This window comes from Zootermopsis nevadensis, unplaced genomic scaffold (assembly GCF_977971745.1).
Source record: "Zootermopsis nevadensis isolate Lab colony 2312 unplaced genomic scaffold, Znev_1.0 Znev_ptg000022l, whole genome shotgun sequence".
Classification (NCBI taxonomy): Eukaryota; Metazoa; Arthropoda; class Insecta; order Blattodea; family Termopsidae; genus Zootermopsis; species Zootermopsis nevadensis.
Genome location: NW_028259154.1, coordinates 19,248,525 through 19,270,398, shown reverse-complemented (window position 1 = coordinate 19,270,398; position 21,874 = coordinate 19,248,525). Strand labels below are relative to the sequence as shown.

The 21,874-nt window shown below is 38.3% G+C and overlaps 1 protein-coding gene across 9 annotated transcripts in view; it reads right to left on the bottom strand.

Moving 5' to 3' along the window:
- Positions 1–21,874, bottom strand: part of Gyc88E (Guanylyl cyclase at 88E) — a 72,521-nt gene that overhangs the window by 9,228 nt on the left and 41,419 nt on the right. For 7 of the 9 annotated variants that reach the window (XM_087354154.1, XM_087354152.1, XM_087354158.1 and 4 more), the window contains exons 3-10: positions 8,050–8,225; positions 5,469–5,595; positions 4,715–4,869; positions 3,443–3,648; positions 2,610–2,733; positions 1,969–2,113; positions 1,194–1,320; positions 140–344 (exon numbers count right to left, since the gene is read on the bottom strand). In XM_087354154.1, the coding sequence (XP_087210280.1) occupies positions 140–344; positions 1,194–1,320; positions 1,969–2,113; positions 2,610–2,733; positions 3,443–3,648; positions 4,715–4,869; positions 5,469–5,595; positions 8,050–8,217 (1,257 nt within the window). In that variant the 5' untranslated portion in view covers positions 8,218–8,225. Of the gene's footprint in view, positions 1–139; positions 345–1,193; positions 1,321–1,968; positions 2,114–2,609; positions 2,734–3,442; positions 3,649–4,714; positions 4,870–5,080; positions 5,234–5,468; positions 5,596–5,630; positions 5,887–8,049; positions 8,226–21,874 lie in introns of those variants that run through there. The other 2 variants (XM_087354160.1, XM_087354159.1) reach the window with 2 other exon arrangements.

Below are 21,874 nucleotides of genomic sequence, written 5' to 3'. Positions count from 1 at the left end.
AACAGCATTATATTGTAGAATATCATGGATATTTCAGTCTCAAAGCAATTAAATCCACACAACTGCAACATATTTCAGAACTTACAGAAAACCTATGGTATGTAGTGCTGTAACTGCTACAATTAATTCTTATTCATACCTCACATGTATCAATGGGGTTTTCGCCAGTGCGAAGTCGGTCTGCCACCTGTTTTGGGATCATCTGATACAGTAACTCATCAGTTCGCCGCATTTCCTCATCAAGTTTCCTCATTGACTCTTCCAACTTCTTTGATTTCTGCTGTTCTTGATCCAAAGCTAGTTTCAGTTCCACTGACTGCTGGGTTCCAGCCAACATCAGATCCCTACCAATAAGAATTTTTATGATACAGATACATTTATGGGAAAGGCTTAGGGGACTCCAATTGACATTTCCTTCATCTCTCTGAACACATGCCACATACTGTTCTGTAACATTAATAACTCAGTAAGAAAACTAACTAACTAACTAGACGGCTTACCGAACCCAAAGGTCCATCACCGAATTAACCAAAGCCCTCCACCGGACCTTGTCCTGGGTGAACAAAATTAAGTCTCCTTCAACTCCTATCTCCCATAGATCCCACCTGACATTATCCTCCCATCTACGTCTAGGTCTCCCCAGTGGTCTCTTCCCCTCAGGCTTCCCAACCAATACCCGGTGCACACCTCTTGTCTCATCCGTGCGCGCTACATGCCCAAGAAAACTAACAGTGGCTCTATATCCTTGATTAACAGAAAGTACCTGTTATTCGTTACAGATATAAGAAAACTAAGTTCATTGTGTGGTCTTGTTTTATATTGAAATGAAATGTAGCAAATATTTTAACCTGCTCCTCAGCATCCTGTTACCAAAAAGTCTAAATCTATGTTCTTCCCTGAATGTGAGAGACCAAATTTCACAACAATATGAAACAGAGGTAAAATTATAATTTTATAGTTCTGTCAATTTGCAAAATATTAACCCCTTCTGTCCTGACGATGGCTGTCTTCTGGGTTGTTGCACTATGTAGTCTCGTTGAAGTTTACCGACATTTCAGAGGTCCTTGCTGCCTCCACCATCGCTCTGATGATGGAGGCAGCACTAATATACTATAATAACTAATATACTATTTTTTGAGATATCAGATTTTGAAGTCAAAAAGGCATCTTAATACAAAGAAACTACCACTTACCTGCTGAAATCATGCATGGAGAGATCATTGATGTATAGACCTGTGGTGATAAGTGAATTGAGGTCTGGCATTACAGGAGTTCCTAAATACATCATCATCCTCCAGTTGTCCATGTATATCATTTGTCCTGATGACAAGAAAAGATCTTATGATTCTCTAAATAATTGAGGCACTATCATAATAGGATGTGGGCATAAATGAAGACAGAATGTTTTAAACATGAAAGCAAAAGTAAAATTCACAAAAAAAAGAAGACTAAGATTGAGATGGAAACATGTTAGGAAACATGTCACACAGAAAGAAGGAAGAATGTGGGAAGACAGAGAGAGATGGAGAGACATGTTTATCAGGCAGTCCACATGAAGTGGAAACATCTTAGGAAGAAGAAGAGATGTTTCAAGTGTTGGCTTTTCTTCTGTCTTTGGTTGACTGGTTGTCATCATACTAATAAAACTTTTTATTTTCACTTACAGTTTTCAAAACAGTAGCCTGGTTGAGTTTTGATAACAAATCTCAAATTTAACCACTAGATCATGCATGTGTGAAATGGATTCTGAGTAAGCATGGTAATGTAAAGAAGTGGTGCAAGAATGGCTTAATACCCAACCAAAAATATTTTATTCTGATGGAATCAAGGATACCTTTGGGCCACTGCACTCAATACACTGAAAAGCATAAGATGAATATGTAGAAAAATACAATATAACTATGTATTCTATGATTACTTTGTTGAAAGACTCCTGAAATTTCACCTGTTCACATTTGTGTGGTATACCTTTAAGCCTGAGCTTCTTGTCGTCTGGTAGACTATCAGACTCATCACTAAGAAGGACAATGTCCCTCTTTCGGTCAGAAGGACGTTCAGTTAGAACAGGTTCAACTGTCACCAGCTCAAAGATGTTGTTGGTTCGATACAGAATCTGGATCAAGAAAACCAAATAGTAAAGTAAACTTTCCTAATTTAAAACTCTTTTATTGACGTGGACTTTACATCAACTTTCAGCTAATAATAGTAGGCCCAATAGCAGACTGTACCATTTCCCTCCACTGCACAACTCACATACATAAAAAAACTCACTCATTTACACAACAGTAATAAAACATATATTTAAGTCAATTTTATAATAGGTTGAAATACAGAAATAAAAGCTTGCATATTGCATATATCAAGCAAGCACTTCCTACATTCACTTCCTGCACCATACATAAAGAACACTTGAATGCACATCCAAAAGTAAGATGAAAGTATTTATATCACTGACAAATTAATGCTTCTGGCAGTCAAATGTGGGCAGATAAACAGATTTTAAAACAACTGGACTTATCTTATTTTAATAAAGTTATAATAAAAAACCTTTACACAATTTTATGATATTATTTTCTCAATTAATGCATAACCCAATAACATTTTCTTACCGACTGAAACTTGAAAGCAATCAGTGGACGTACAAGATCAAACCAATTCGTGATTTTCTTCCCAATGAGATCAGGTAATATTACCATGAGTGAATTTCCTATACTGCGTACCACCATATCAGATCTGAAACAAGTGATTAAGTATGATTTAAATAACACTGATTGTTCATTTATTCTTTTGTTACCAATTCAATAAAATACACTGCATTATGCTTTATTAAAGTCAAAATCCTTCAGGTTCAGTACACCACTATAAAGAAAATGGCATTCATAGAATTAACTGTTCTGTTTTCAAAATATTTAAATTCCTAAACATAAATTTGTAGTAATACAGTATCATACAAAAGTACTGCACTTCATATAGGTCGAGGGGGAGAGGTCAGCCTAAGACAAGTACCCTGGTCCTCCAGGTTGGGGGTTGGTCGCAAGGCACCTTGCACCGTAAAAAGGAAGATGTCTCGAAACCTCGATCATAGCCTCGGATAGACGGACCTAACAGAGGACCGAATGGAAGAGGAGAACTGAGGAGACCATGGACAGAATACAGACCAGAGAGCCATAGAAAAAAATAAAATAAAATAAAAAATAAAATATTTCTGAAGCATTATTTAAAAATGTATTTCATCATAACAAATTCTGGATAAGACCTCAAAAATATTGTAAACAATTTGGGTTTTGCATTAAACTGGTACCATATCAGCAGACCAATATGATTATAATTATGGATAACTAACCAATTCCATGGAGCACAGTCCTTTTTGAGTCACTGAGTCATTCAGCTATTCAAAAGACCCAAGTTTCACAAGACGCCACTTGAAAATTGTTATGCTCACCCAAACACAACGCTGAATGGAAATATCTCAAACAACATAGAAGCACTAATGGGCAAATGTTTCTCTTCTCGAGTCATGGTAAGCGACGCTAATGTGAATGCTCGGTTGTCAAATGTCAGCTGGAAGGTAACATGAACGGTGTCAAACAACAGCTCCTCTCTCACCAGCTCAATTAGCATCTCCTTATGGTAGAAATGTCTTGCTACCTGAGTTCAGAAAACATATCATATTAAAGATGTTTGTTCAAACAAATTAACTACCCGAAGATTTATTTTCAAATGGATGTGCACAACAGCCAATATGATGTTAGTAATTTCCTGCTAGTTGTGTCTGCCAACTCAGTCAAACCAAAATATGAATATCACAAATATTTGGTACATTGTCAGACATAGAACAACTTGTTATTAATTAATGTACATTGCATGGATAATTAATTCAAAGGAATTTTTTTTTCTGTATCCAGTACACACCATTCAGCATGGTGTGCATTGGTGGTTAGCAGGATTCGCGACCCAATAGTACATGAGTTCGATCGGGACCGCGACATTTAACGCTCCTGCTGTGACCCCCTATTCAAAGGAATGCCATTCAGTCACTTTAATAAAATGTTTAATAAGCGATTATAACTACGCCAAACCTAAAATCTGTCTCTTTAGAAAATTACCTCAAAAAAGAAACATTTACATGTGCACAACAACTGAAGGGTCTAGTAAGAAACAGTGTGCATTAAGTTTTGGCCAAAAATTAGTTTGCATTTTTCATATATGAAAAAAGCTTCTCAATGTATCAGTCAAAGAATGGCATGTTACACTGTTAGTGAAAATGGAGCAATTGTACTGTAGTTTTTAGCAAGAATTAGCTGTCTCATTTTTGCAGGACATAATTCAACCTGAACACCAGCATTTTCAGAAATTGCACTATATGTAATGTAATCATATATATAAGAATTAAGTAAACAGATCTGAAAAAAACATGTTACCTTAACTGACAGCATATGTAATTGTCATAGTGTTATAAAAAGCATCTTCAAAACATGAAAATGCTAGGGGTGTAATTTCTTATTCCTACGTAATAAAAACTCTTTGACATTTCCAGAAAATGCTGATATTAAATTGTATCGCAAGCCTAGTGGAGAATGATATGATGCACTGTGATGAAAAGTCCATACAAGTGCAGGCCTAGATGACTTATTTAATACCATAACCTCAAAAACAAAGACTGCCAAAACACAGTTCACAAATAATCTTAAATATCAGACTCGCATCTTGTTACCTCTCTTATTTGGCCCATGGTATAGTAAACAAAGCCTCGTCGTTTACTCCTATAATGAAGTGTAAGACCTTCACGCGTTTCATTTTCACAGATGAAAGATGGTGCTCGCATGCGGGGATATGAAAATTTGAGGTATTCGTGTAGGTTGTCCAATCCTAACAGAAAAAAAACAAGGATATTAGTGCAAGTGCAATGAAATACAAAACGCAATACAAGAATTGTTGACTTCATTACAAAAATCGTAACTTTATTTGAGCAGTTATGGAATGTGAATGTGTGACAATTAGGAAGAAAATTATTCACATGTAAGTTTATAATAATTTGACATGTGATTTTCTTAAGGTACTGATTCACAGATTATATTACATGAGTTCTGCAGATTTCATTTGAATGATTAATCTGAGAGCATATTTTGGTTGTGACATGAAAATGCTCTGTTGCACCTCCTGATAGAACTTTGATAAGGTCGAACAGAATAACTACACACACTGTGTCACAACGCCATAGGAAACATTTAAACTTCGTTTTCTTTAAGTTTATCTATACTTGGAGCTGATTCCGTTTTGTTTTCCTGTGATGTAATATACCACAGTCAAAGGAATACGGGGAAATCTCATACAAGGAGAAACAAGAAATCATTTCTACAAGATTTAAAGAATGAAATAATCAATACGTCTGAATACCTGAAACAAAAATTATAACAAAATGTACTGAAACGATGGTATATCAATCATTTCCAGAGCACCATACCCACCATTGAGGAAATCCCTCATGTGCCGTCCCAGCACGGATAGAACGCGATCATAACCATATTGGCTCACAAAGCCCACAAAGTGAACTCCCATTTGGTCAAAGAATTCCCTTTCAGTAACTCCCAGCACCTAGAAACAGCAACATTAAATTTTGTTAATATTACCTTTCTCCTTGGTAGGAATACTGCCATTTCTTTCGTCATTTCGTCATTTGCAGCATGCAGTGCAGTCCGGTTTAATTCACAGCAAATCAGCATCAAATAAACAAATTAACATCAATGACAATGAGTGCAAAACAGAAATAAAAACAGCGTCTAGAAAAGATTTGAGTTCTTCACAAAAAGGAAGTCTCTTAGGCATGATGACCGAACTCTGTTTCTGATTTCATGCTTCGAAGCATTTTGGTAATTGACGACTTCAAACACACTACTGATGTAACCAATTTTCTCTATTCCATTTAGTTTCCCCCCACTGTTTCTAGTCAGTGTAGTAAATGTAGTAGCTCCCGCGACTTTTATAGCCCACATGAATCACCTCAGAATGTACGAGAAAGAATAACCTTTGGGGAGTTCACTGTCAGTGAATTCATCTCCGAAGTCACATAAAACCTTTGCTCCATTTGTTTATTTATTTTTATTTCTTTCGGAAGGAGAAGGCAGGAAGCTGCCATGTGATTAGCTTTAGTATTCGTGAGGTCTCGGGTTCAAATCTCGACCCGCAGACCGGCTAACCTTACTGAGGTTTCTCGCTGCGTTCTTAGTCCCTTGAGGAAAATGTCGTACCTTAATTTGGACCTCGATCGCTCCATTCCACATCCTTAACAATTCAATGTTCTTTAGCCGCCCTATCATTCGTCGCTATACGAGGTGCGATCGAAAGGTTTCCAGACTGCGCGTATAAAAACCCGTACACTTACCTCAGGTATTAAATTCATCCATCCGTCGGTTCTTGCAAGATCTTTGAGCTCCTGACAAACGAGAAGTCGATTCTGCTTCTGGTCCTCAGACAGGAGCCTTGGCACAAACTTGGCTGCGATGCGTCGCATGTGGAGTTCTTCCTTTAGAATCAGCTGACAGGTCCCATAGCCTATCCCAACAATGTCGCACAAGTCGTTGATGGTAGGACGTCGATCTTCGTGAATGGCCTGCCGAATCTTCGTAACATTTTCGGGCGTTGTGCTCGAAGATGGTCGTCCAAAACGCTCGTCATCATCGACAGAAGTTCGGCCATTTTTAAAACGTGAATGCCACACAAAAGTTTGTGCACGACCCATTGCGGACTCCCCAAATGCTTGCTTTAGCATTTCATAGGTTTCCGTAGCCGTTTTGGCGAGTCTTTGGCAAAATTTGATGCACACGCCATTCCGAAATCGCAGGAGGGTCGGTGTAATGCACTACCAAAACACCCGTAACTAAGAAACAAATGCTAATTCGATAATGCCGGCTGGCACACTGATTCACTATGAATGTAGGCCGCACCCCCTAGCGACAGAAGCTCGTACTACATCCGGTTCGCCCTCTATTGACACAGTCTGAAAACTTTCCGATCGCACCTCGTATAATCTCAGCTAACAGCATCGTTAAATATATGAACGTAATTCAACTGAATTCCCCAGATCTATGTCATTACACTCAAAAATTTACTTCGCTGCAATATGAGATGTGCTGTGTTATTACGCATTTGACATTCTTTCAGCGTTAGCTAAAGCCGTTCAATGATTCACGAAATAAAGTTTCCACGAAATTGAATTTCGGTACGTAAAGTTTAATATTGATGAATGACGGTAGCATTGAATTAAACGTTCTCTTTATAATGTGGTCTTTCATTTTGTATCGTGCCAGCTACGTCATTTAATGCGTAACTGTTTATAATTTTATAACATTGACAACTTTATATAAATTATTCGTGGGAACTGCATTTACAGAAAACGCCTGCCTCCAAGCCAAATTAAATTTTGCCTTTTCAAAAGCGTAATGGCTTACATTTGAAGTAATCCCAACAAAAACAGCACCTCCCTATTCTTATCCTTATTATGTAAATGAAATGCGTGAATACGGGTCTTTCTGACAAACTAAATGTTCTCATTCGGAAGGTTATAAACGAAATGACAGAAACATGATGAAAATCGCATGGAATGACTGAAAGTCGGAACAATTAAACTCTGATGCGGAAGACTCCAAGAAGCAGAATCCTTTCTCATACGCTGACATCGCCAATATGATCAACAAAATCTCCATCTTTACGAAACCCAAAGGTTCGTTATCGTGTTCACAAAAACCAGCAACTGAGCCACGCTCTCTTCTATTATGGCTTATTTTCATACTACCCGCCCATCTACGCTTACGTCTTCCAAATGTCCTTTATCCTTCAGACCAAGACTTGGAATACATTTCGTTTTTCTTAACATGTCTACGTTCAACTTCAAGGCGATTGGTTCAGTCCACAGCAGCACCTATATTCGCTGTGGCTCCAAACTACAGTTACTGTCGTCTCTTCGCAGACTTCCAAATCACTGACAGGTAAATGCATGAGATACATCATTTTTATGTCAACCTGTTGAACTACCGAAGATTGTCAACTGACCTGGATGGCCTTCTTAGCTAGCCGTGGTATGAGGTTCTCTGGGTACACCTGGTGTACGCTAAAACTGGGCTGTTCGACGGCTGCCTGGCGTCGGATTTCCTCCCACTTGTCCTCGCCATACACCTGCTTGATGTACTCCGCCATGTTTTCCAGTAGCAACCCATACATCGTGCCGCCTGCAAACACAAGTCATCAGCTGTTCAAATTAACTCCACAGAGCAAATGCCTACTTGGAAAGCTGACCGCCGGTCAACAAATTCTCAGCATCTTTTCAGACCCGAAGATTCACTGTCTTGTTTACTACAGCCGCCTCTGGACCCTATACCGAGACAGTTAACGCCAGTCCATCATTAATCCCAATTGTTTTACATTAACTTCAATGTTATCTTCCTATCTACGCCTATGTATCCCCAATGGTCTCTTACTTTCAGAATTTCAGCACTACACTACAGCACACTCAAAATACGAGAGTCGAAACGCAATTTTCATGATGCCGCTGCTACACGTGACTTGAATGTTATAGGCTGTATATTTTACCCTTGCAGCCTCGTTGCAACTCATGAACAACAAAAAAATGCCCACGCTTTTAGGAAGCTCCTTTTTCCTCTATCGTTTGCTCAGAATTTTTTAGGGGGGTGAGGCACTTTTATCTCTTTCTTTTCGCGGAAAATGAATGCCCAGTCTTATGATAAGAGTGATTTATTACTCAAAATATTCATGACGTAAGCAAGATTCAATGTTTATGTGTCAGAGGTTTAAAAACATAATCCCCTTATACAGCCTTATAATAATAATAATATGATTTTCAGATGACACATCAAAATAGTAAAGTAAAAAATAATTTTTCATAAACAAGTATAGGAATAGTTGTTATAAGCCAATAAAACTAATGATATATGAATGTGAATTGAATAACTATTCTCTCTTCAGAACAGTGAGTAGTGAGTTGGGCTCCATAACAGTCTGGGGATTTCTTAATTGCCTAAGCGACTACCAGGTTCTCAATGACCATGGTACTTTTAATTGGTTGCTTAAACACATTTGTATTTTCTTGTCACTTCTTATTGTGAAAAATATACAGCAACTAGGTTCTGATATTTTCCGCTGAAAAGGCCCCTAATCCTGCAGGTCAGAATTTTGGTGATTTTTTTTCTTCTTCTGAAAGCAAGAGAAATGCGAAGCTGGCTCTATTACCATACCGTTCAGTTGAAAATAACTGCTCGCCGTAATATATTTTCACTTCGTCTGGGTACGAAATCCCCTCGTTATCGGCGGCTACCATACCCTCTGTGGCAGCGAGCACGAGAGCTATGAATCATGACATCCACTAACGAGACGCCTTTGGAAGATGATCCAGCTAGCGTCATCATACGGTTTCCTATCTGAAGATCTCCAATTCAACCCATTTATTCTGAGCACGATTTCCCGAAATATATAGAATACAGATCGTGCTATATCATAAATTAGTGACAAATGCATCACTAATTTTTTTTCGGATTTGCATCAAAAGGAGTATCTCATTAACATCGATTAATAAACACACATGTATAATGACAACAAATGCCATGAAGACGGGAACACTGCGCTCCATGTCCAACCCATGGCAATATTTTTGTTTTTATAATCCTAATATTATTTTGTAAAGTGCTAACAAAACGTGACGTATGAAAATAGGCCGAAAGTGAGAACAAAATCAGATAATTCTGAAGATTGGGTTAAATTACTCTGAATTCTCACATCCGCTCTGCGTCCACCCTTTAGGTAAAAACAAAAACACGATCATCACAGAAACAGCTGTGCTGCTGACGAGGTTGCATTTATTCATGGGCATCTAATACATTCTCGTGTTTCTTTTTGACGTAAATACGTCTATATTTTAGGGTCAGTGTCATTCCGCAAAAAAGTGTGACGAAAAAGTGTGACGAAAATGTGTAAGATGGTTACCTAATAAACTTCATCTGTTTATCAACAAATCGACAATAATGGTTACCTAAGAAACATCTATTTACTCGGCATTTTTGTTACCTAGGAAACGTCATCTGTTTACTCGGCATTGTTGTTACCTATAAAACATTTCATTACATTACATTACTTTAAATTACATTCACCTACCACAGACCCATCTTAAGCGTAACTAATTCAGGTTAAATAAGCACTGTCTTAATCAAACTTTAAGCAATTGTAAAGCATGTATAAAGGAAATATTTAGAATAAAGCCAATATATAAACTTTCTTTCCGTATAGACGTATTTACGTCAAATTCTCCGGAACCGTGGTTCCACTGACAACTTTTTTCTTCTTCTTCTTTTTCTTATTGAAGAGGACGAATGTGGCTGCGTTGATATTCACTGTCTTCTAACATCCCATTTTATATGACTGCCGCTTTTATCTCTCTCCTGTCGCATGATGCATGGATCCGTCTGACTGACAGGTTCCATATCTCCCATGAAGAAACCGTCGATGAATAAAAACATGGACTGAGCTACAAATATTTTCCATGTTCATTTCGGATTCTAACACCGTCGGCTTCCGTAGTCCAACTCAGTAAATTATTATGATATTTCATTTGCTATGCATTTTATACTACACGCGTTTCCTTTATCATGTTTTCAGTTTTCCTGTATCTTCGCAAAATGTGGGAAAGGCGATAAAATTAAGTAGGAGATGGGCGTAGAGCGTCAAACAAACGCAAATGGGAGGATAATATTAAAACAGATATTAAAGAGGCAGGGTGTGAGCATATGGTTTGGATTCACCTGGCTCAATACAGGAGCCAATGGCGGGTCGTTGCTGACAATGTATGAATCTCCGAATTCCATAAAAGTCAGAGAATACAATATATCACATTAGGAATAATTTGTTTCAATTTAGTATTAATTAGTTTCACAGGAACTCTGCTTAATGGAGTTCATTTTTATTCAGTTAAAAATTATTCTCTGTCTACTGGCTAACCAACATCAGACGGTTAGACAACGGCTTCCCACACACAATACTCGGATTCGATAGAAAGGGAATCCGTGTGGAATGGTACAGCGAGGATCTTTGACTTTTTCATGCTAATCATCATTGCACCTGTGCCCCACTGTCATCTATCACCGTCTCCGATACACGTGACACTGTGACAAGCCGACACATTATCATTCGCTCCTTAATTAAGACTTAATTTCCGTTCCATCTCTTGGTTGAAGACCAGGGTTACCACGTACTGAGCTCCTGAACTATCACGATGTACTATTCTTGGGCTACCAGTCGTGTTAGGTGCTTGAATGCAGAATGAGAGCTTCGGATCACACATCCTAAACTATCAGTTTTTCAATTACTCTGCTCAAGTGAGTTCAGAAATAGACCAATATACATTTATGTTCCTTTATAAGTAACACGATTTATTTACAAATTAAAATAGTCCGTATTCCGTGCCGATCTTGTGTAACAAATAGTCTTGTGCAAATGTGCCTCAAACCGTCCACGAGTACATAACATAAGTATTTAATGACACAGTCAATAGTTCAGATTGTGTAGCTCCGAATTATCATTAATAATGAATTAGAAGGTATGTGAATGGAAGGGGTGGAATTGATCGTGGGCTAATTTAAAATAGACTAGTTTCCAGGTCTTACCCTGGAAGGAGAGAGGAAGCCCACAAAAATCCTGTCAAGATAGCCCATCATCGGTCCGGGTTTTCAACTCGGAACCTACTGAATAAGAAGCAGACTGATAAACACTCGAGTGTGACGTTCGGTAAAAAGCTAGCAGTTCCTTAAAAGATGCATTTCGCCGGCAGTCTGTCTTTGCAAGCTTATAAATAACACAAGTTGGTTTTTATATTCTCTAATTGTGGTCGCTTAGCAACCTTTAGGCTGAGAAATGTCTATCGATCGTGGACAAATAATTACCATCCTCTACAGATCACGTCCACCGGACAAAAAACAGAGAACTTTTTACAGTAGCCTATCTGCTCATATTTGTATCATAAAATAGGACGGTGACAAGTGAAATTTAAACTTCATTGTTTTCCAAGTTATACCAGTTTCTGGTCAAAACATCTGATTTTTCTGTTATGTTGTCACAGTGTCTTCAAGGTAATTAATAACATGTCATTGTCCTCATATGTTTTTACTGCCTAGCCTTCGTAACTCCTCGCAACAACATGAGGACAGTGAATATTTCTGACGTAAAAGAAACATTTTAAACAATTAGTTGTAGGGTCATGACATTTTTCATTGTGACGGATCCCCCAAAAATATTCCACTAAAATCTTTATTAAGGTAATTGTATAAGAAATTACAAACAACAACATATCGACCAATAGGAAATATTTGTGTGTTTTGGCCATAAATTGACTCGGCTTAATTTTAAACACGCACTGCGGAATGTTACACAGTACAGTAACCAGTAGGTTTATGAATAATATATTAGAATTGATTTGGAAGGAAGAGGTCGTGGCTGATTTCAGTTAATCTTACGCCATTTGCCTGGAAGGACTGAAAAACACCAGGATAAACGTCAGTGAAGATAGCCGGTCTCCGGGGTAAGAATTGAACTCCGGATCCCCCAAATAGAAGACAGGAATATCAACCACTGGACCGTGCCTTTCGGTAAATTATTGTTGCCAGGCAGCAGATTCGTAACAGAGAAGTGTAAGTAACAATAAAATAAAGTAACTAACAAACAAATCTTTGAAAAATATAAATTGATAGATGTCAAGGCGAATGGTTTTTGCAAAATTACTCAAATAGTCCTAAATATTCTATTGCAATACATCATTCTACCCTCACTGTGAGCTACTATTACTCTCAGATACAAAACTTTTAAAACATTTTTAAGTTTTAATTGCCTATACTTGGTTATAACATTATTTTACAACAACGAAAAGCAAAATTAATTTGTAACATTTTTGTTGTAAATTCCAACTCAATAATTAAGTTTCTAAGATGCCTGTCTTCAGCGAAGTAGTTCCGTGTTGTCTGGCAGAAGTTTATCAACGTTTCAAAGGTATTTGCTGCCTCCATCATCAAGGCGATGAGTCGTACTCATTGTCTGAGAACCTCAAATTCTAATTTAATTACTAGTCCATTATCTGCATAAGGGTTTCATTTATGCCCGGGAGACATAGAACACTCCGTTGTACACGGTTCAGTTCACATTAACACATACAGTAGACTGTCACCTCGTGCGAAGGAATGCTATTAATACGTTATTAACAGAGCTTCTAATAAGCGCAGAGGAAAAGGCATGATCCTACGACTCAGTTTAGAGAAAGCCCTAGAATTGGATGTATTAAACTCTCTTAGAAACACTGACATTTACGCTATGACATCAGCTGTTTCTGAGATAGCAGGCAGAAATACATTCCGCGGTGATTTTTCACTTTTAAACTTGCCATTTTCGGGGTCATACCTTTGTCTAACACGGCTCAGTTTTACCTCTACGGCCTTCGCATCGGAGTACTTTGTATTCTATTTTAAATGAGAAACCTCGTCAGAGAAATTTCACTTTAATCTAGAAATACCAGACACTCCGGTACTTAGAGACTCATATTTTAACTCCCACACAAATTCTTAATTCTCTTTAGATTCATTCACAGACGAAAAAGGGTGGAGATGTGATTACGAAATCACTGTTTGTTAATCAGGAGAAGACCTCTGATCTTGGGAATGCGGACTTAGGCCGAAGTCCGACGACGGTGGTATGTCCAAGTTGAAAAAACGTTATGAAGAATTAAAGCCTTATATTCCTGGCACGACTTATGCCCGCACTGACAAAATTAAAACGTTTCTTCAAAATTACAGGCAGTAGTATGCCCTACACATTTTCCCAAATCCGCTCTTTGCCATTTTCATATGTCGTTGGTCAGGATGTTCGTATATTGCTAATGAAACCCCACCATTGCAAAGCTAGTCGCACTATATGTAGACATTTTACAATAATCAAACATATTTTCCCATGTATTTCATTAAGTAATAACCACATCAGAGAACGTCGTTTCAAATAAAAGATCTTGGTGACAACATATTCTACGTTCGTATGAATGCTTGCATAGAGAGTTATTTCTTGAGAGAAAAAAATCCATTTTATTTAAACTTAGCGTAAAGTGCATATTATAAAGACCCATTACGGACGAAAATAAAATTACACTGACCAACTGCAGTGTGAACACTAAAACACATAATTTCATCGGAACTCGTCGATAATTTCGTACACCAAACAAGAATTGACACGAACATTCTCCAAAAAAAAAACATATTAACACGAGAGAATAATCACCAATTTAACTCTTTTTTGTAACTTGCTTCAGAAACACGTGGTTCCTGTTGCAAGAGGCCAGTAATGGATCATGTACGTACGTGTGCTGTCTTTCAAGTGTTCCATCATGACTTCTCTCTGTCGTAACGTTAGCCCAGTTCGAACAATTAGTAGCCAAATAGAACATGGAAATGTGATTAGTTACACTAAACCAACAAACCGCATGACTATCATTCTCCCTACTAGGAATTATTAACAAGCGTAATTTTGATTGATTGATTGATTGATTCCACGTCATTTATCGGCGGTATTTTAAATGTAAAGTGTTGGTCCGATAAGAATATGAGAAAAGGCGTCTGTTGCTTATTTAAAGTTGCTATACGTGAAGAGACTAAGAATAAACACGGAACACTTCAGCATGACCGTGTTCGTATTAAATATAATTTTAAAATTTCATCGCTAAACAAATGGATATGCCCACTGATGGGCTCTTGCAAACACAGAAATGACCTCCGGGTTCCATAAAAAGCAGACAATCTGAACAGCTGAACAATTATGAGCTTGAGGAAAACTACCCCATTCAGCTATTTCGTTAGTGAAATTATTATCTCCCCAGTATGGCCAAAGGCCATACTGGGTAGTTTGGTGAACCACAAACAGAGAGTCTGCTAACCACTGTACTATACCACACTGTAAATTATGCAGTTCAGTACTGTACAAACTGAAAATAGGCAGTGAAATTCAATATCCGTTTGCACCAACCCACATTTCAACAAGTGAAATCCCTGCCGATTCTGTGCGTACTGAACATCGTGTGTCGGTCTGGAATTAACAAAGAACTAAACACGAGATTGAAAGCTTAATGTCACTTGAGCACTGACGACTCAATAACAGCGAACACTATCAGCCCTTTTAAGTCGGAAGATTGGGTAATCATGCTTTAAAGTTCCACATATGTCACTGTATGTAAATACACTCGTGTGTTATGTAAGTTATGCATCATAATATATAAGTAAGCGTTATACCAACTTAGAATGAACTGTCTACTTTAATTTATAGGCCATTATTAATAGGATATGCCGCGAATAATTAATTACACTTACGGAAGACCTACTAATAAAATTAATTTATTATACAACTACTAAGTAGAAAAGATCACAAGTTCTAGAAGAATGTATTGGGACTAATTATGAATAAGTGATGAATCGAAGACCATGCATTTTAGAAGAACTAAATAAGAACACTTATGAAGACCAGCAGGACAGATAATATCATAAATTAATGACATAAATGAAGATTTCACCCTGATGACGGAGGCAGTATGACCTCTGAAACGTTGGTTAACATCTACCAGACTACACAGCGCAACAATCCAGAAGACAGAAATCTTCATATTCATCGCCCTGATGAAGGAGGCAGTATGACCTCTGAAACGTTGGTAAACATCGACCAGACTACACAGCGCAACAACCCAGAAGACAGAAATCTTCATATTCACCGCTGCGAAAACCTCAAATCTTACGACATAAATGAAGTTTCGGTTAGTAAATCTACGATCATGACAGACTAACGTCCGAAAGCAGCAGTTGAGTGATCAGCACTCCTCTTTCACATCCATGAAGTACTGGGTTCAAATCTCGGTCGGGAGACTGGCCATCCCGATTGAACGTACTCCTTAAATGAGGCCAAGACCGCTTCCTTTCCTCAAACTTTCCGATTCACTACTCACTAACCAACCTATCACTCGGCGCTAAATATATTACTTACGCTAAGCAACTGACAGCGTCGTTAGAGAGAACCAAGGATCGATCTAAACAAAAAAGGAATTTAAGAACTGAGGATCTGAAGATCAACAACATGTTCGTTTAAATTTTCCATTATCACAAAAAGGATTTATTTCCATGGTCCTTGAAATTGAGTTCCTAAATAGACATGAGTTACATTTTCATCCACAGGATATTAGCATTTTATGTACGTAACATTCTTTCGACAAGCAGCATTTTATTTACATTTCTAAACTGAAGTATTCCATTTGTATAAATTTTGTTCCTTATATTTATCGAGATTCTTTCTGTGGCACGGACGGTAACAAGATTATGCAGAGACAACGAAATCCAATTGAACTCCTGAGGAAAAATGTTTATGCCAGTAATACATTTCGTCAATTGGTTCTACTACAGTATTCAGGTGACTGGTTGTCATTATAGCCTAGTGCCCAATTTGTATTACATTAATTTTTGTATTACTGACGATCGTTGGGATTGAAATAATTATAGGTAACACAAAAAATGTTAATGTTTGCCTACCTCAGACAATGTTCAATACAGTATTAAAATAATGAGGTATGAATGATCAGTTGAGTGATTTTTAGTTTCCCATCAAGGATTAAGGACTGTAAGATTTGAGGTTTTCACAGAGGTGAGTATGAAGATTCCTGGAATGTTCGATTAAGGACTGTGTTATGTGGAGTCGGTAAAATAGCAATGTGTCGGCCACGCGAAACCTATTCGAAACAGAGGAAGTGCAAATGTTTTATTTGAGCGTTATTTAAAATGGAATAAACTGGAATTTTTAATTTAATTTTATTTTAAACCAAATTCAATCTGAATCCGTTGGGTATTTTCAGAAACTAAACTAATGGATGGACAGACAGATACGATCTCATCATTAGGTTTTAAATTTTATATTCTCAATTAACAAGAGTAATGATAATAAGTCAGTTAATAATATTATTTTTAAAAATGTGAAGTAGCTCCACTAGCCAATTGCAAATGGACTTGTAAGTTACTGAGATGTTGCGTTCATTTTCATAATGGCCAGCAAAATAGCATGCCAAGTTACTTCAGAGCCTAGCATGAGAATCATATTCATCCTGTTCATGAACGTATTATCAAAGTTCACAGAACTTCCGCTTGCTACACGATTTAATTTCCAGAATGACCATATGCTTCTCTTTAAACCCTTGAGCCGTTATTAAACAGTCTATATTACATGCACTTAGTGTTTATATTTCTATCCCCAGGGACTTCACTTCAAGCGGTCTACTTGCGCAGAAACTCATTCCATCCACTAATGAGAAGAGGTTTAATTTAATCACGAAACGGAATTCATCAGAACTTCAGATAGTACTATTATGGACATCGTCGTCAAAATGTTAAGAGTGAGGGCTGAGCTACATTCGTTGATTGTTTTTCTTTATTTAACGACGCTTTTACACTACCTATGCTCATGCAGCAGTGAATTGTAGGGTAGAATGGAAAGGTTCTGGACGAAAAACAGTAGTGGCCTATTTTAAAGTATCCAGGAATGTACATGGAGGGACTAAGAAAAACCATGAAACTATGTTAGGCTTTTAGGGTGCACCGTTTCGATTCCGACCAGGACAAAGTAACGCGTCCCGAAATTTCTGTATCACTTTCCTATTTTATGGCCGTTACCTCATTAGCCAAAAGACTGTAGAAAACAATGAAAGAAATTAGCAGACCTGTTACACTGTTCATTACTGTCTTCGTCAATTAGCTACGCCGATGAAACGAAACGAAAAGCGAATTTCCAACACCCTCGACGTTTTCACGGCGATGAGGAAGTTGGTTATCTTCTTTTGGGTTATCACGCTGTATAGTCTTGTAGGTATTACTAACGTTTCGGAGAAATATTTCGATTCCATCTTCAGGGTAGGAATAAAATGGAGGCTATACGTTCTTTCAAAACCTACGGGGCGCCGTAACCCATAATACTGTAGCCCACAACTTCAACCTCATTGTCTAGTAAGCGAGTTGGCAGCCCATCCCTTTTTCCTTCCATTTTTCAATAATTTCTTGGGAATTACCGACAATCTCTGGGGAAATACCTTCCAGCTCCCTCGTTATATATTTAAGCCGTTTTCTCTTACGTTCGACGCGTCTGTCGTATTTCTCTATTTCCCGTCGCCTTCAGCTTCACATTGCTTTATTTTTATCGCATTCTTCTCCTCTGATCTTACCCACACAAACTGCCTCATACTTTGGCATCTTTCTGACGCACAGCTGTTCTCACTGGCTTTCATCAGGTAGCGCTCTGCTCCCTAATCTGAAGTAGCCCACTTGCTTAGAATCTCGGTTGGAAGACAGGCTGTATTTCTTTCTGAACCTCCGAGAAAACTCCAGGTTAGTGCGTTGAAGTGTGCAGGTCACGGTCACATCAAATTGTTTCTAACTAGATGGTCATTTCACTTTTCACCTTACGCTACATTACACTAAAATTCACAGTATATTACGTTTAAACTTCTCATAATCAAAGCAAAATAAGACGCAAAGATAAGTTATTTCGTGGCACACCTAGTTTATATTGCGGAAAGGACAATAATGAATTTGGTGGACTGGTTACAGATATGTCGGGTTTCGAACAGAAGACCACCTATTGACACGACTGTGCAAAGCTAGTATAAATCAGGCTCTTAGCATTCATTACTGACAGCGTAAATAGAAATCGAAAATTATAAATGACGAATAAAGTAAAGCGAACATTCTGAGAACTTGTGCAGGCCTTTAAGAATTATACACTATAAATAGAAGATGAAGTTCCAAGAATTAAAACGAGAAGCTGAGAATAGGGAAAACTGGAGAGCTCTGTTTGGGTAGAGCAATGGAAATGTCGTAAGACAGAACACTGAATAATATATTATTTGTATTTGTAGTGTTCTGTCTGCCGACAGGTCCATATGAACATGATCCTTCCATCCTTCTCTCGGACTGGGACCTGTTAATATACGTTCTTGGCAGATGATCCAGAAGTGGTTTGCCATTGCCTTCTTCTGTGTGTGAATGGAGTAATTGTTGGGATGCCACGGAGGAAAACTCCGTGATGCCTAGACCACGGCCTTGCCCAACACAAGTTATAAATTCGGGCACCGCCGGGAATCGAACCCGAGACCCCAGGATTAAAAGGCCAGCCTTCTAACCGCTAGACCACCGTGGCACATTTGAATAATATAATAACACTATAAATCGACAGAAGTAAAGGAAATGCAACATTCTGTCCAAGTGGAAAATTGTTAACATATTTATAAGCTGAAAGATAGAAGTAATTTACGGTGAGAATCTTAAAAACGTTACCGAAGAAAAGAAAAACTAAGTTTTCTAATCAGAACTGTGCTGCAAGTCTTTAAAAATGTCAAGCGCTGATACAAGAGACTTGAACCAACTTCCTAATACCGACCTACTGCAATATCATCTCCATGGTTACAGTCTGCAGTTCGGTCTGCATTGAAAACTTCCGTTTGCATTCTTAAAAGTGTCAGGCTTCGAACATTCACACATCGTAAAATATACCATTGTTTCTGACAGAAGTAAAAATACTGTAAAGGTGTCCCTGTACTTGAGGCTGTAAAGGCATGTGGGGAAATGGGAGTAAAGGTCCACGCACCATTAACCTTGGTTCTCGATGGATGATACGTTCCAGCTGCTGTCTTCTGGGCTTAACGCAGCACGCACTGCAGGAGAGAAAATCTCAACTCCCTTCATGGCAAAGGGCTGAAGTACAGAATCAACTTTACACCGTCTTGTTTCACGACACAACAGGAGTCAGAGGGCAACTGGTCCTTTTCCAAAGTTTCTTAAACACTCTGTACCCACAAATGCGATATCAGGTAATCTGGTCAGAAGATGGCTGACCCACCAGCGAAATGTGGAGAAGGATAGAGAAGCCAAACCACCATAGTAATGAATCATAATCAGCGAAGTAAAGGGGGAAACGAGACAAAGGACTGTCGGTTAGGTCGGATTCACAGGGGATTAAGTTATCAGCTAGGGGCTGCAGCAGAGAACAACCACCTGTCGAAATGAGACGATCACTACAGATTGCCTGGGTTGAAATCACCAAGTGGAGGAAAGTGAATCCAATACACAAACATATACAGAATGTCCATATAGGAGTGCCGATATTTCAAATATAAACCCTAACCGAATGCAGCAAAACAGGAAATGAATTCTGACTTAGAAATAACAGCATGTTTCATTTTGTTTATGTTATTTAATATGAGCTCCCTTTTCAGCTCGGGCACACACATGCAACCTATCATCAAGCTGGTGATAAGTGCGCTGTGTCTTTCGTAATTGTAGCCGTAGCTTCCGATGGTCTTCTCTCGAAATGAAAAATATAATGGACTTACGCTGGGTAAGCTGGAAGGCCAAGAAATCGCCCCACGTGATAAGACAGTGGTTGGGAAATGTGACAACTGCAATGCTAAATAACCATGCAAATGAAGATTTCTGTCTTCAGAAATCTTCATACTCACAGCTGTGAAAACCTCAAATCATACAACCATGCAAATGTTTAACCGGAGTGTTCTGAAAATTCTTCCGAAAATAAGCATTCCGTACGGCAGACTTTTATACATGGTTGTTTGCACATGGGACATAGTGAAAAAAGCAGCAGCATACTCCTGCTAAGGTCACCGAGCAGTGGGTAAAACCCATCAAATCGTCCGTGAAGTGTATATATAACATCTCAACAAAACCAACCCTGAAAAACGGTAATGAGGTCTGGGAATTTAACAAAATGGGCACCAGAAGCCCGGAATAACAGTCCTTCCCGACCTCTGATTGGCTGTAAGTATCCGAAACATGAAGGAGGAACACTATGTAACAAATATATTTTATAGTTCTAACACTCTGAATATTGAACATGTAATAGAGTGATAACAAGTGTTAATGTTAACATGTTTCTTACTTTGCATTGCATTCTAGCCATTTTGAAAACACTTTCATACAATTGGGCCTCTGTTGCCCGAACTTTATCCACACAGTGACCAGAAGAGCCCCTTAACAGGGATCCGAACTTCGTTCAACACGGACGAGATAGCATTCGTTATGACCTAATTTCTGAGAACATTATCTACATTCTGTTAAAGAAACTGCCCAAGCAGTGCCACTGTTTGGAGACTCACTTCAAGGCAGTGGCATTTACTGTCTACGAAGCCAATTAAAACCTTCGTTTCTCAAAGATGAGATCAGCTGGCGTCTTGACATCTCAGCCTCATGAGCCCTCAGGGGCATCGGAAACAGATGTTCGAACGAATCAATAAATCAATATCCTAAAGTGATACTGAACATGTAAGAACATTACAAGGTGTATAACTCACATAATTTAGGTTGCAAAAGTTTGTAATTATGCGGATTATCCATCAAGTAATGAAACACTTGAACAGTTGGAATGGCGGAAATGGCTGTTAGTATTACCGAATTTACTTAAGATTACATCCAGTAATGGATCTGTTTGCTCAAAGTGTTGATCCTCCGAATTATAACATCAGAAATTCATTTATTTATTTATGTATTAACGTAAGTAACTCAATACAGCACAGTTCCCCTCTATTATTTTTATTTAGTGTTCTGTCTGACGACAGGTCCATATGAACAGGATCCTTCCATCCTTTTCTCGGACTGGGACCTGTTCATATACGTTCTTGGCAGATGATCCAGAAGTGGTTTGCCATTGCCTTCTTCTGTGTGTGAATGGGATGCCACGGAGAAACCGGGGAAGCCCCCGGAGGAAAACTCCGTGTTGTTGCCTAGACCACGGCCTTGCCCAACACAAGTTATAA